General features: G+C 39.7%; 2 protein-coding genes across 2 annotated transcripts in view; both read right to left on the minus strand.

Moving 5' to 3' along the window:
* Positions 1–1,801: 1,801 nt before the first annotated feature.
* On the minus strand, positions 1,802–3,244 carry LOC104607957 (uncharacterized). The gene has a single exon (XM_010273755.3). The coding sequence runs from the start codon at positions 3,100–3,102 to the stop codon at positions 2,317–2,319; it is 786 nt and encodes a 261-aa protein (XP_010272057.1). The 5' UTR covers positions 3,103–3,244; the 3' UTR covers positions 1,802–2,316.
* LOC104607958 (DNA glycosylase superfamily protein) overlaps positions 1,894–13,683 on the minus strand; it is a 38,642-nt gene continuing 26,852 nt past the window's right edge. The window contains exons 3-4 of the mRNA XM_010273756.3: positions 4,894–4,950; positions 1,894–4,793 (exon numbers count right to left, since the gene is read on the minus strand). Of these exons, the coding sequence (XP_010272058.1) occupies positions 4,545–4,793; positions 4,894–4,950 (306 nt within the window). The 3' untranslated portion in view covers positions 1,894–4,544. The remainder of the gene's footprint in view (positions 4,794–4,893; positions 4,951–13,683) is intronic.

The raw sequence follows: 13,683 nt of genomic DNA on the forward strand, positions 1-13,683 counted from the left end.
AACCGGGAATCCAGGCTTTTGCAAAAGAAATTCTGAGAGAACGGATGAAAAGGCCAAGTTTCCCTCCTCTAGATTCAAATTATGAAGCCCACTGAAAAAGCCTCGACAGCCCTAGTCGTGTTAATATGTATAAACACCAACTCAACTCAATATACCCTTGTCCCAATTATTTGGGTTCAGCTTATTAGTACAAATATCACTGGTTGACATTTTTTTTTAAGTTTTTGGCAAAGTCCATGGTGCATCTGCTGCATCATGCAGTAAGAGATGTAATTGGTTAAATGTGCTGGCAAATATATCTTGGTAAACATGAAATAAACAGATTTTAACATGATTGGTTGAAATCTAGATTTAATATTACAGCCAATACTAATAAATACTCTAGTTGAACTCTAAATTCTTTTACCTAAGGGAGGTTCAGTTTGAGCTGTAAGAGCTATGTGAAGCTATGGGTCAATTCAACTCAACCAAACCGCGTTTCCTACTCTGGGCTCAGTTGTAATTTTGGCTCTTTTCCTTTTGGGGGCCCTAGCCTCTCTTAAGGGAGTTAAGATACTCCCCTTCTTTGTAATTAATTGTCCTTTTTGATTAATGAAAGTTTTGTTATTGATTAAAAAACTTTTTTTATGGCAATTTCTGGTTTTTATCCAGGTTTGAATAGGCTATGTAAGGCAAGCTCAAAAATGAGTTTTAAGTTGCCACTGAACTTTTACAATCAAAATGTCAAAGTGCCTATTTTCCCTAGTAGGTTTAATCCAGCACCTACGGGCCTAAGGTCACTCATGAATGAGCTTTAAACTTGACACTATTATAATTGATAGCACATTTTACATGATTCATGAGTCATGACCTAGTTGGATTAGGTTTGAAATTCATAATTACTTTTATTTGGATCCAACTAATCATGAATCATTTATGTGGAACCTCCCTACATCCCTATCAGAAATCTGAGTCTGACATGGCAATACCATAATATCAATAATTATTTAATTTGATGATGGATCAAATTTTATAATGTCAGCCTAGATGTATTAAGAAACCATCTTTTTCTTATTTTGATGTAAATGTACAAGTTGCCTTAACAGATTTTAATATTAGGCCTTTTGACAAAATGACAGATAAGCCTATTGTTTTCATGTAACCAATTGCAGATTTGCAGCACTGAGTCATTGCATCTAGACATATCAAACATCTGTATCAATAGAATAAGCTAAGGAAGCAGTTTTCTTTTTCATTTATTTTAACTTCTTCTAGAAGAAGAAATATTGTATCAATAAGTAAATGCAAGTGTATATAAAGCAAGTGCAAAGCACCTGGACTAGAACAATAGAAAACCTTAGACAACCCAAGTCCCTATATAGATGACCATCCCTACACAGCAAATACAAAGAGCCAAGAAGCACAACTACCCTGCAAAAATAGGCCCATGCACAAACCTAGGCTTTTGAAATCTTAATTTACAAAGGAAAACCAGAAAAGAAATCAAGTCAGAGGAGATGAATTTACACGTTTAAGTGTTGGGCATGAAACACCTGCATAGCCTTTGAGCAATTTCTGGTTAACCATGTTTTATTCGACCTTAGATTTCATTACTAACAAGTATATCTAGTTTAATCTGTAGAATTTCATGGTTATAGATTATATATCATAGGCTAAGGTATGAAGAAACGTTACTCTTCCATCCCTTTTCTTTTGAGATAACTAGAATTTAAATAAAGATGATTGCATGTTAAGCAAACAATGGAGATGAGATTACTGGAACAATTTGTTTTATAAGGAATTTATCAGGAAAATAGTAGGAGGCTGGAAACATCTCTGAACTTTTTACAAATTTTCACTCTTACTGCTGTGGTGGAAGATGGATCCCCTATTTGGTTTTGGGTTTGAAGATGATAACAAGTCAATTACACACAACTCACAATTGAATGCTTGTACACTGTATACGATATAAATACATGGTTTACACTTTACAGTAAACACATGAGACATTCCTTGTGGCCATAACCATCTTCAGTATTTCTAGGTGGTTTATTAGTAAAACCTGTTTATCTGATACTATGATTGACCCAGTTGTGGGCCTCCTGTAACTATGCTTCGTGCTTTATGGTGTAATACGATAACTCAAATCTTCAAACCTTATTTAGCCATGGAGGTGCCTGAGGTGTTGTGTCTTCAGTGATGACCACTGATAGCTGCTAGAGTCTATAAAACCCTACGTCCCAACCAACTATCCATAGTTTGATTGAAACCATGTTGAGCATACAAGAGGCCATGGTTGCAGATGTTAAAGCTAAACCCCGTCTACCTGTACATCTGTTAAAGCCCTGTTCTGGAGGAGCTGCAGATGTTGGATTGCAGAGTAAGCCCCAGTTGAAGATCCAAACTTTTACAGCTTTGCTTTGAAACGGGCAAGGGCGAGGGCTTAATGACTATTGACCTATTCTGGCTGAGCTTGTTTGTCTGTGTCGGAGTGAACATACAAGTGTCTTGTTGGAGCGGGAAATGATGATTGGATAGAGGATATGATTTTGATAAGTTGGTCCCACTGAGGAACGCTTTCTGATCAAATCGGTTGAAACTGATATTGGACTCTTCAACCAGTGTGGAGTCAGAAGGATCATAGAAGAGAGAAGCTGAAGGATGGTAAATGAAAGCTTGGTTATTCTGCATCGGTTGGAGATAATAATTGACGCTTGCCCTCCTCGCTTGAAGCTGCAATCTCTTTTTCTTCAGTCTCTCTTTTTTATGCGCATTTTGGTGACCCCCTAGCGCCTGTGAATTGGCAAACTCCTTGAAACAAAATTGGCACTCATACCTCTTGTCTTCCAGCTCAGCTGTTGGAGCTTTTTCCTTACAAGGCTTCTCCCTCCGAGTCTGAGATGAAACTGTGATTGATGAATTGGAACTTTCATCTCCTTCCTCCGACCCTCTAGAGCACCTTCCATCATTTGCACAGGGATCCACCTCGAAGCCGAACAATCGGAGCTTCTTCTCTTCGCTGTGAATTTTAACTTGGAGCTGGAGGCCATCTTCTTTAACCCATTTGGGAGGTAATAGATCAGAAGAGAAAGCAAGGCCATGTTCTAATGCATCCTTTTCCATCTCTCTCTCTCTCTGAAGATGGGGATATTGGGATCTAATTTGTACTGGAACCGAGACACCTATCAGTTGTCTGATCTCTCTTCAATTTATAGGAAGCTTGTTTGGATCCAATGGTGCAATGAACCCAAGCGAGATGAATTTTATAATCATGAACAGAATAGACGTGCCGAAAGGGTCAACAAAAGGGGGGGGGGGATAGGCCAGATGACTCAGATTGAAGCAGCCGTCATTCAGTATTGGGCTAGAACTTTTCCATATTAAACTAGATATGCTACAAACTCCCCCCATCAAAGGGGATTCAGTCTGTCTAATTGAGGAGAGATCCCGGTCTATAACTATAAGTGTTACGATAATCAATGCTGAGATGCGATTATTCTACCAAATTGGGCATTTAAAACATTTATGGCCATGTAATAAGAAGAAGAGCATGGTATTAGATTTGCTCTATAGTTCCAAAAGTCAAAAAGAGGATTAGAGAGATGCAACCCACCTGGGAGGAAGTCTCTCAACTGTGCAAACAAATCTACCAATCCCACTGTACCAAAATTGAATATAAAAGCACATTTTTCCTGACCACCTAACGAGTCAGTGTATTTGTGCATTTTCTTCTCGACCATAGATCAACATGTAACACGAAAAGCAATAAAATATATGCAAATCATACCTGTGGGTACCCAGTCCCACCCACCACGGGGTTCAATCAATGAGACCCTATGTATTATTTGAAATATTATGTTTCTGTAGTTTGGTGGTTATCTGGCACTTAAAGAAGGCTGTTTATAAATATTCTTTAAACCCAAATGGATCTAAACAAACCCTAAAACTGTCAATTTTGACCATCTTTTGGGAATGCTCTTGGATGCTAAACGAAGGAATATTTGAGGTGGGTAATGATGTAAGCATATATACTAATAGGAGTCTTCAATGAGATCTGGGAATATCTTCTTGGAAGACAAATACCCAAAAGCAGAGGTTTACACTTTAAAGCCGAATTAGGTCATCAGCTTCCATTGAATAAACAACCATAGCATTTTTGTTGGACTTGGGTGGTTGTTCCAAATGTACCCACTTTTTAAAACTTCAGAGACATGCTAGATTGTTATTCCATTGTTTCATATTAGATCCATTACTGGGGACTCTTTCCACCGATAGCTCTCTCTCTCTCTCTCTCTCTCTCTCCAACTGTTTCTATCCTTTTTAATATATATAAAATCTGGTTTCTTGCTTAGGGGAAGAAGTCCAAGTAGCCAATAACCATGCTAAGTCATCAAGCATTCACTGTCTTGATATGCGGAATCAGATACCGTCTAGGGGGGAGAACCCGATTGTGGTGGGTGGTTCACATATCCTCCGGAGGATAGTAAGGATGCCAAAATTGACTTCAGATCCCACGAGATGGAAATTGTCAAATTGAAACCCCTCTCCCCCCTGTAACCAGTTATTTATTCTTTTATGCGTTTGAATTCAGTAATGCAACAGTATTTTGATAGAGGGCAGGGTTGGTCGGAGGTTACTTTTTTCCGGTGAACCCCTTTCTTTGCACACTTCACGCAGAGCTTGCCGTGGGTCACAAGCAGACAGTTGAGATCAAACTTCAATTCGTTTGGAATCCGTTTGTTCAGATGAAGGTATGCCTTTTCCCTATCAGCACTCGTGGGTACCCAACCCATGGCCTTTGAAATCCGAAACACCTGTATTCCAGTTATGCATAATTAATTATTTAAGGAATCCGAGGATAGATAAACTTTTGTGTGAGAAAGGCTCTAAGAATATTTGTAGTTTTATACTCACGTGTGTGTCCACAGGGAAATCATCTTGCTGAAGATGGAACATGAGAACACAAGCCACCTGTCATCCATTTTGTCAACTTTCACATATCTAAACAATTTAGAGCAGAAGAATATATAATTGAAGATAGCATTACAATAATAATGTTACTTGGGGAAATTTTCTTTAATAAATAATCTTCAAGTGGTAGTGGAGTTTCCTTCTAAAAGAGCATTTGAAATTTGAAATTCATAATTGACAATAAAAAAATGCACATGATTGCTTTTCATCCTGATGAGGCAGGCAAAAAAGTTCAAGCACTGACAAAGTCAAATCCAGGCAAACCACATTCATAAAAGTAAATGCTGAGGGCAAAACGGCACAGTGCACAAGTCATCCATTGTCAATAGGAGCTATGCATAGAGAAGTTCTTGAGCTTGTCATGTGGTAACTGGTAAGATCATCCGTCAAAGGAATCTTTCACCATATCTGGTGGTTAAGGCATCCGAACTATAAATCCAACAACTTTAAATTATGTACGACAGGAATCCATTGGGAAGCAAATTGTACTTAATATAGTATAGAAAACATATTTAACAAACCTCCAAAGATGCTTGTATCAAGAGACTACCAAGTTACAATATTAAACAGCTCTTCTGTCCAAACACTGCCATGATGCAAGCAAATAATTGGTGCTGCATAAATTAGCACAGCTTCAACAGAGTGGATTGCAGAATCCCGGTGTTAAAAGCCATGAGTTGCTTTTATAAAGGTAGATCCTGCATTATTTAGCATTTTCCAATCAGAAAGAATAATGTAGCTCTGTTTGCCAGCTCTCCAAGAATGTAACTGGCCAAACAATTATGTACATAGAAGGCATCAACCTAAATGTTTGAGAAGCAACAACTGACTGAAAGAAACAGTCATAGGGCAAATGTTTGTGATATAAAATAATTGGCTACTTCCTAACAACTTGGAAACTTGCAAAGTTCCGTTCAGAAGTAAACTTTATGATCCAATTACATTGCACATCACTGTTTCCCCCAAAAGGATTGTTTTCCAGATTTTTTTCCTTATCTTAGAACTTCACAGGCAGCTAATTTAGAGCTTACATGGGATCAGCTACACAAATCCCTTTTTTTTGGATAGCTGCATAAATCCTGTTTCATCAATGCATCTGTGAGACAAAACCTTTGTCAAATTGTTAATTATCAGATCCTTTCTTGCTGCATCAGCCTATGTTCTCAGTCTTCCTGTAGCTCTTTTAGATCTCCTAAATTCCCAAAAAGTGCTTTAGGTATCAATTTGCTGCTTGGTTGGTTTGTTTCTCCTACTATAACAAAAAACAATCTGCCTAGTTTATTAGGGAGCAAGTTGGGGTTGATCTTAGTTGGGCCTAAAATGGATAATACTTTCAAATACCATTGACACATGCTTTTGTGTGAATTTCAGTGACTAGGCAAAATTTTCATGACAGAGCTGTGCATTTCCAGAAAAAATTTAAGCCTGCATACACCTGGGAAATTTAAAGGTCATTTATCGACGCTAATCCTGGCCATCCAAGATCTTGAAGGGGAAGACAGGGCACAGACTAACCTTTGGCACTTAAACATAAAGTAGTTAATGAGATCAGAGAACTTTACAGTTCCCAGGAACTAAAACTCAAATGATGGTAATTACTATAAGTGATAGGGGTGCAATTGAATTGAGCTCTAATCGAGTTGTTTGGGCTCAAGTTTGACTAGGCTTGGTTCGAGTTTGAATCTTGGGGTAAGCTCGATTAGTTATTCGAACTCAAGCTTGACCAATAAAAAGTTAGGGTTGAAAGCTTGCAGGTCTGCCTTGATATTATAAAAATATCATATATATCATACATACATACATACATACATACATACATACATACATACATACATACATACATACATACATACATATATATATATGTATATTATATAATATAAGAATATACTATATATTATAAAAATATATCATATATTCATAAAAGATAAAAATATATTCATTTTCGAGTTTTCACGCCAAACTTGGGTTCATTGAATATTTAATCAAACCAAGCTTATACCAGAAAATAGAGTCCAAATCGAACTCGAACTAGAGCTCAAACCTAGTAGTATTTTAGTCAAGCTAAACCAAGACATGCCAAAGTTCAGTTCAGTTTGGCCCAATTACACCCCTAATAAGTGATGTTCATGTATAGTCTTCAGCTTCTTTCAGAAACCAAAATACTAATGCCATGTTGAACTTGTTTTGACATTGATTTCTCCACCTTACCCTCATCTTAATGAACTGGAATACTCGAGCACATGTGCTATCTCTGGGAGCAATCAGTTTTCAAATAAACTAGTGCACAAGCCAGGTCTCACCAATATGGGTGCAACTTAAGCAGGTTGGGTGTGATTGAGGATCAACCCATAACCCAATTTCAAAGTAGAACGGATTGAAGATATGCACAAATGCATCTCTATCTCTATGCTATCTCTATCTATCTATCTATATGCATTTGCACATATTTGTACATGGGTGAGTTTGGGCTAACCATATACATATTGTAAATAACTAAATACAGTTTAGGTTGTACATGATAGTGTAAATATGTAAATATGTACTATAGATACATATATACACGTTGTAAACAAACAATATAGACATCTATGTCATACAGTGTTGGCCCAAGCCCAACCCAAATATGGCCCGAGTTTTCTGGTCCTGGCCCAGCTGGGAGCCCAAAAATTCAAATCCAAGTGACCAACTCGTGCAAAAACTCAGGTTGGGTTGGGTTGGGCCCGCCCAAGTTGCAGCTCTACTCACCAACAGATCAATGAAGCATATTTGCTAAAGCTGATGTTACATGCAACTTTGTTAAAGTAATTGATTATTCATCATCTTATCCACCAACTGCCAGGTTAATAACCAGGACAGATCTGATATATCTAAAATTTGATAAATAAACTGATTAAGAGTGGTGATGTAGAACCAGCTAATTTGATACGAAGCTAATATTGGAAAAGTTCAACTTAAGATGGGTATATAGCGCTAGGCAAAAGGCTTAGAAACCAAAGCTAACATAATTGGGTCAGTCTAGGTACAGAATTTTCTAATGAAGCTGAAAGCTAAATTACTGTAGCCGAGGTAGCAGAAAAGAGAAGAAGAAGAAGAAAAGATGCAGGAATGTCGAACTATCTACTCAGTCGACAGTACTATTATTTATATTATGGTGTAGTACAATGATACAGGAAGTTACTAGAATGCCCCTGATTAGTGATGGGACACTCAGACAACTTAAAACATTAAACAGGATTAGGCCCATTAACAAAGGCCCAGTACAGGACAACTTAAACTTAAGTATAGGCTAATAAGAACTCTTATCAGCCGAATACTCATACATACAAAGACTTCAATCCAACACTCCCCCTCAAGCTAAGCATGTCCCTAAACTTTGCTGCTGCCAGCCCTTTAGTCAGTACATCCGCAATTTGCATCTCAGATGGAGTATAAGGCACACAGAGTTCACCCGAGACAATTCTTTCTCTAACAAAGTGCCGATCAATCTCAATATGTTTTGTCCTGTCATGCTGCACGGGATTGTTGGCAATGTTGATGGCAGCTTTATTGTCACAATACAGCCTGAAGGACCTTCGGCCTTAATGCCAAGTTCATTAAGAAGAGTTCTGAGCCATAAGAGTTCAGCAACCCCGTGGGCCATAGCTCGATACTCTGCTTCTGCACTTGATCTAGCCACTACATTCTGCTTCTTACTGCGCCATGTGACCAGGTTTCCTCCCACAAATGTACAGTAACCCGAGGTTGACTTCCTGTCTCCAACAGACCCAACCCAATCTGCATCAGTGTAGGCTTCAATTTCAATTCTATTGTTTTTCCTGAAGAGAATTCCCTTCCCTGGGCAAGTCTTCAAGTATCTGAGAATCCTTTCAGCTGCTTTCATATGAGGAATCTTTGGAGAGTGCATAAATTGATTGACAACATGCACAGCATAAGCAATATCTGGCCGAGTGAGGGATAAGTATATCAACTTCCCTACCAATTTTTGGTATCTCTCTTTATCATAGTAGTCCTCCCCTACTGATTCCTGCAGGCCATGGTTCTATTCCATTGGGGTATCTGCTGGCCTACACCCCATCATGCCTGTTTCCTCTAGGAGGTCAAGAACATACTTCTGCTGACATATGTAGATTCCCTCTCTTGACCTGGCAACTTCAATCCCAAGAAAACATCTCAAATGACCCAAGTCTTTGATCTCAAATTCAGAAGCTAGAAACTCCTTCAGTCTTTTTATCTCTTCCAAGTCATTCCCGGTAATTACCATATCATCCACATAAACAATGAGTGCAGTAAGTTTGCTATCCTGTCTCCTTATGAACAAGGTATGGTCTGCACCACTCTGAGTGTACCCCACTTTCTTCATGGCCCCACAGAGCCTCTCAAACCATGCACGGGGAGATTGCTTCAACCCATATAATGCTTTCCTCAATTTGCACACCTTTCTACTAAAGTCATAGCCTGGTGGAGGTTCCATAAATACCTCTTCAAGAAGGTCACCATTTAAGAAGGCATTCTTCACATCCAGCTGATGAAGTTCCCATGAAAAATTTGCTGCTAGTGACAATAGAACCCGAATTGTGTTGAGCTTTGCTATGGGGGCAAAGGTTTCTTTGTAGTCAATCCCTTCTTTCTGAGTAAACCCCTTTGCCACAAGTCTGGCCTTGTACCTTTCAATGGACCCGTCCTCCCTGTGCTTTACAGTAAACACCCACTTGCACCCAATAGTGGTCTTCCCCTCTGGCAGATCCACTAATTCCCAAGTTCTTGCTTTCATTAGGGCTTTCATCTCTTCATTCATAGCTTCTTTCCACCTTGGATCAGACACAGCCTCTGAGTACCTAGAAGGAACACGCACAAAGGAAAGAGCAGACACAAAGGAGTGATAGGCAGGAGATAAATGTGAGTAAGAAACAAAATCAGCAATGGGGTGCCGGGTGGTGCAAGAGCGGATAGGCTTACGGAGAGCAATAAGAAGATCCAAATCAGAAGTATGAGAGTTGAAATTACCTTGGATTGTAGAGACAGATTGATCCGAGTCCAACTGGTTGCTGTCATGAGGTTGAGGACCCCTTTTCCTTATGTTGTATGTAAGTATCTCTTTTTGTTGCCTACTGGAGCCTTCAAGAACATCTGCAGCATCAGGAGAGGTAACCGGCATAGTGGGAGCCTCAATGGGTTGACCCGGAATGTCACAACAAGGAGTAGGAGGAGAGGATGGAAGACCCGAGGTAGATAGGGGAACAAAAAAGGAGGGAGAATGAGAATCCTCTTCCATCCCACTAGTCTCCCCCTGAAGAGGATTCTGAGAAGACTGAAAATAGGATTGAGACTCAAAGAACACCACATCTCTGGTGACATACTTTCTCTTGGAGACAGGGTCATAACACTTGTAACCCTTTTGTGTAGGAGAGTACCCCAAGAATATTCCCTTTGTAGCCTTAGGATCTAGCTTAGTCTTCTTTGGATCCTTCACATGTATGAAACATATACAGCCAAAGACCCGAGGAGGAAGGGGAAAGTCTGGAAGAGTGGGGCACAAAACAGAGAAAGGGGTTTTCATACCCAACACCTTAGATGGCATCCGGTTTATCAGATATGATGCAGAAAGTACAGCTTGAGACCAGTATTGCTTGGGGACTTTGTGTTGGAATAGTAAGGCTCGAGCTGTCTCCAATAGATGTCTATTCTTGCGCTCAGCAACTCCATTCTGCTGAGGAGTATAAGCACAGGATGACTGATGTAGTATGCCAGCATCTTCCAGGAATAAGTTCAAGGATTTTTCAAAGTATTCAGCAGCATTGTCTGACATGAATTGCTTAATCTTCTTATTAAACTGTGTTTCAATCATCTTGCAAAATGCCATGGTTATCCGTGGTACTTCATCCCGTCCTTTTAACAGGTAGATCCATGTACAACGAGAGTAGTGGTCAATAAAACTGATAAAGTACCGGAAGCCATCAAAGGAAACAATGGGTGAAGGGCCCCAGACATCAGAATGAACCAAATCAAAAGGAGCACAAATTTCATTGCTGGAAATTGGATACACAGTTCTACATTGTTTTGACATTTGACATACTTCACAGGTTAGACTCTAACTTGGAATGCCCTTAAACAATTCGGGAAACAACATTTCTAATGAGGAGAAAGACACATGACCTAGCCTAGCATGCCAAAGATGCAGCTTAGCTATTGACTCCACACTTTCCGGATTACTAGCAGCAGATGCTTGTAAGGCTGAGCCGATGTCTGCATCAAGGTAGTAGAGGCCTCCATACTCATGACCGCACCCAATCGTTCTCCTTGTCAATCTGTCCTGGAAGACACAATGAGTAGGAAAAAATGTTATACTACAGTTCAAATTTTTGGTAAGTTTTGAAACAGACAAGAGATTTGAGGTAAGACTGGGAACATGTAAAACTGATTTAAGAGAGAGGTCCTTGCTTAGGTCAACAATTCCCTTTCCAGAGATAGTGGAGAAAGACCCGTCAGCAACTCTCATCTTATCCTAACCAGACAACAAATGATATGAAGAGAATAGGGAAGACATATGTGTCATATGGTCAGTAGCACCGGAATCAATAACCCAAGAAGTAGAGTCAATAGAGCTAGTGGCACTGAAGGCAGAGGCTGTACCTGATCTAGCAAGAGATGTAGAAGCAAAGGAATTATTTCTTAGACGGGCTAATGCCCTACTAAGGATCTCAACCTCACTAGCAGAGAAGCCCAATGTACCAGTTCCAGAGGAATCAACAACCGGTCCCATAGGAGAAGAAGACACTGTTGGTGTATTTTGTGAGTTGTCATCATTGTTGCTGGTGACAAAATTCCCACTTGCCGCAGGCCTGTTATCTCTAGAAGAAACATCTCTGGGTATTGAAGACATCTTGACTGCAGCCACTGTGTAGGTGACACTGATTGAGACTAGCCGAAGCAGTTCTGAAGGTTCTGAACCAGTTCTGGAGCAGATCTGATTAGCTGAAATGACCACAGCAGGTTCTGACAGCACTCGACACAGTTTCAGACTTGCCGAGACTGTCACAGTTCTGAAACAGTTCAGTTACAACAGCAAGCAAGGAGTTCTGGGCTGGTAACCGACCTGAAGCTAAGGGTTCTCAACTATTGTGCTATGCAGACTCCACTTGAACTTTGAGTACTGCAACTGTAAAGAGAGTGCCCTTCCTTGCGGCCAATACTAGGACTGCTGACATCAGTCCTCAACTAGGGTTCACAGTGCTGAACAATCTGGAGCTGGCAACTCCCTAGGTAATCTCACAGCAGTGGTGAGGGGTTTCGGACTGATAACCACCCTGAACTTGGAGCTGTTTGCCACATTGCTATGATGGTAGAAGTGTTCACAGTGCTGGTAGAACACTAGATAGACTTCACTTGGGCTGAACCAAAAACTGCAACAGTTCGGGTACAGTAGTGAGTGAACAGTTCGAGGCCGCAACAGTAGCAAGTGAACAGTAGGCTCTGTAGAAGAAGCTAAGTCTGTGCGAGTCTTGCTGGAGCACCGAAGCTGTAACTGTAGAAGTAGCTAAGCCCCTTTCAGCTAGTGCTAGGACTGCTGAAATCAGTCCTCAACTAGGTCTGTCCTACACAGACCTCTCTTAGTAGCCAAATAGTTACTATTTGCTGGAAATAACCTAGTAGGACATCTACTTCTGGGTCTTACTTCCCTTGAGTCCCACAACCAAGAGAAACCTTAGGTTCGAACTTGCTTTACTCTTACACCCCTAGGTCTTCTCTACAGCAACCCAGAAAAGGGAGAGAGAAGATGAAAAGACAACAAGAGAAGAGAGTGTGTGCCGGCTGAAACCAGGAAGAAGCTAATGCTCTGATACCATGAAAGCTAAATTACTGTAGCCGAAGTAGCAGAAAAGAGAAGAAGAAGAAGAAAAGATGCAGGAATGTCGAACTATCTACTCAGTCGACAGTACTATTATTTATATTATGGTGTAGTACAATGATACAGGAAGTTACTAGAATGCCCCTGATTAGTGATGGGACACCCAGACAACTTAAAACATTAAACAGGATTAGGCCCATTAACAAAGGCCCAGTACAGGACAACTTAAACTTAAGTATAGGCTAATAAGAACTCTTATCAGCCGAATACTCATACATACAAAGACTTCAATCCAACAGAAGCTTTCTATGAATGTTCATAATAGAAAGTTGTAGGGGCAACCAAGTTTGTAAAGCTTCTAGGTCTAGCATACAAAGACACAAATGTTGTCTTGTGAAGAAAAGTCTAAAGCCTGGGGGGGGGGGGCAACCTAGCATGAGATGTGGAAGTGATTTGACACAAAAGGATGAAAAATGTCAAAAGGGGAATTCTGGGTATTGGGAAAACTAATAAAAGAATTTATCTATGATCGATATCAAACCTTTATTGATGTAATTTTATGATATTTCCCATGGTCATGATAGAAAATCAATGCTGAATCAGAAAGCTTGCAGAAAAGGTACATTGAAAAAAAAAAAAGAGAAAAGAAAGAACTTGGACACTTAACAAGCACATAAGATAATTCTAGGGTATAGGGAAACCACTCATGATAGCACAATAAAGTTCACTTCAAAAATCATTAACCATGTTTTTCCTTCATAGTACATACATATAAAATGATTTTTGTAGCAAAATTATTAACATACTTACCGCTACTGCCTAAAAATAAAAAAGTACATAAAAATCAGAAATTTCCAATTTTAACTTGCTTGCTTCTGCATCAA

This window comes from Nelumbo nucifera, chromosome 4 (assembly GCF_055504915.1).
Source record: "Nelumbo nucifera cultivar China Antique chromosome 4, China Antique-T2T, whole genome shotgun sequence".
NCBI classification, from domain to species: Eukaryota; Viridiplantae; Streptophyta; class Magnoliopsida; order Proteales; family Nelumbonaceae; genus Nelumbo; species Nelumbo nucifera.

Excerpts from the sequence above, each read along its gene's own strand:
- LOC104607957 (XM_010273755.3), bottom strand. The coding sequence starts at position 3,102 with ATGGAAAAGGATGCATTAGAACATGGCCTTGCTTTCTCTTCTGATCTA.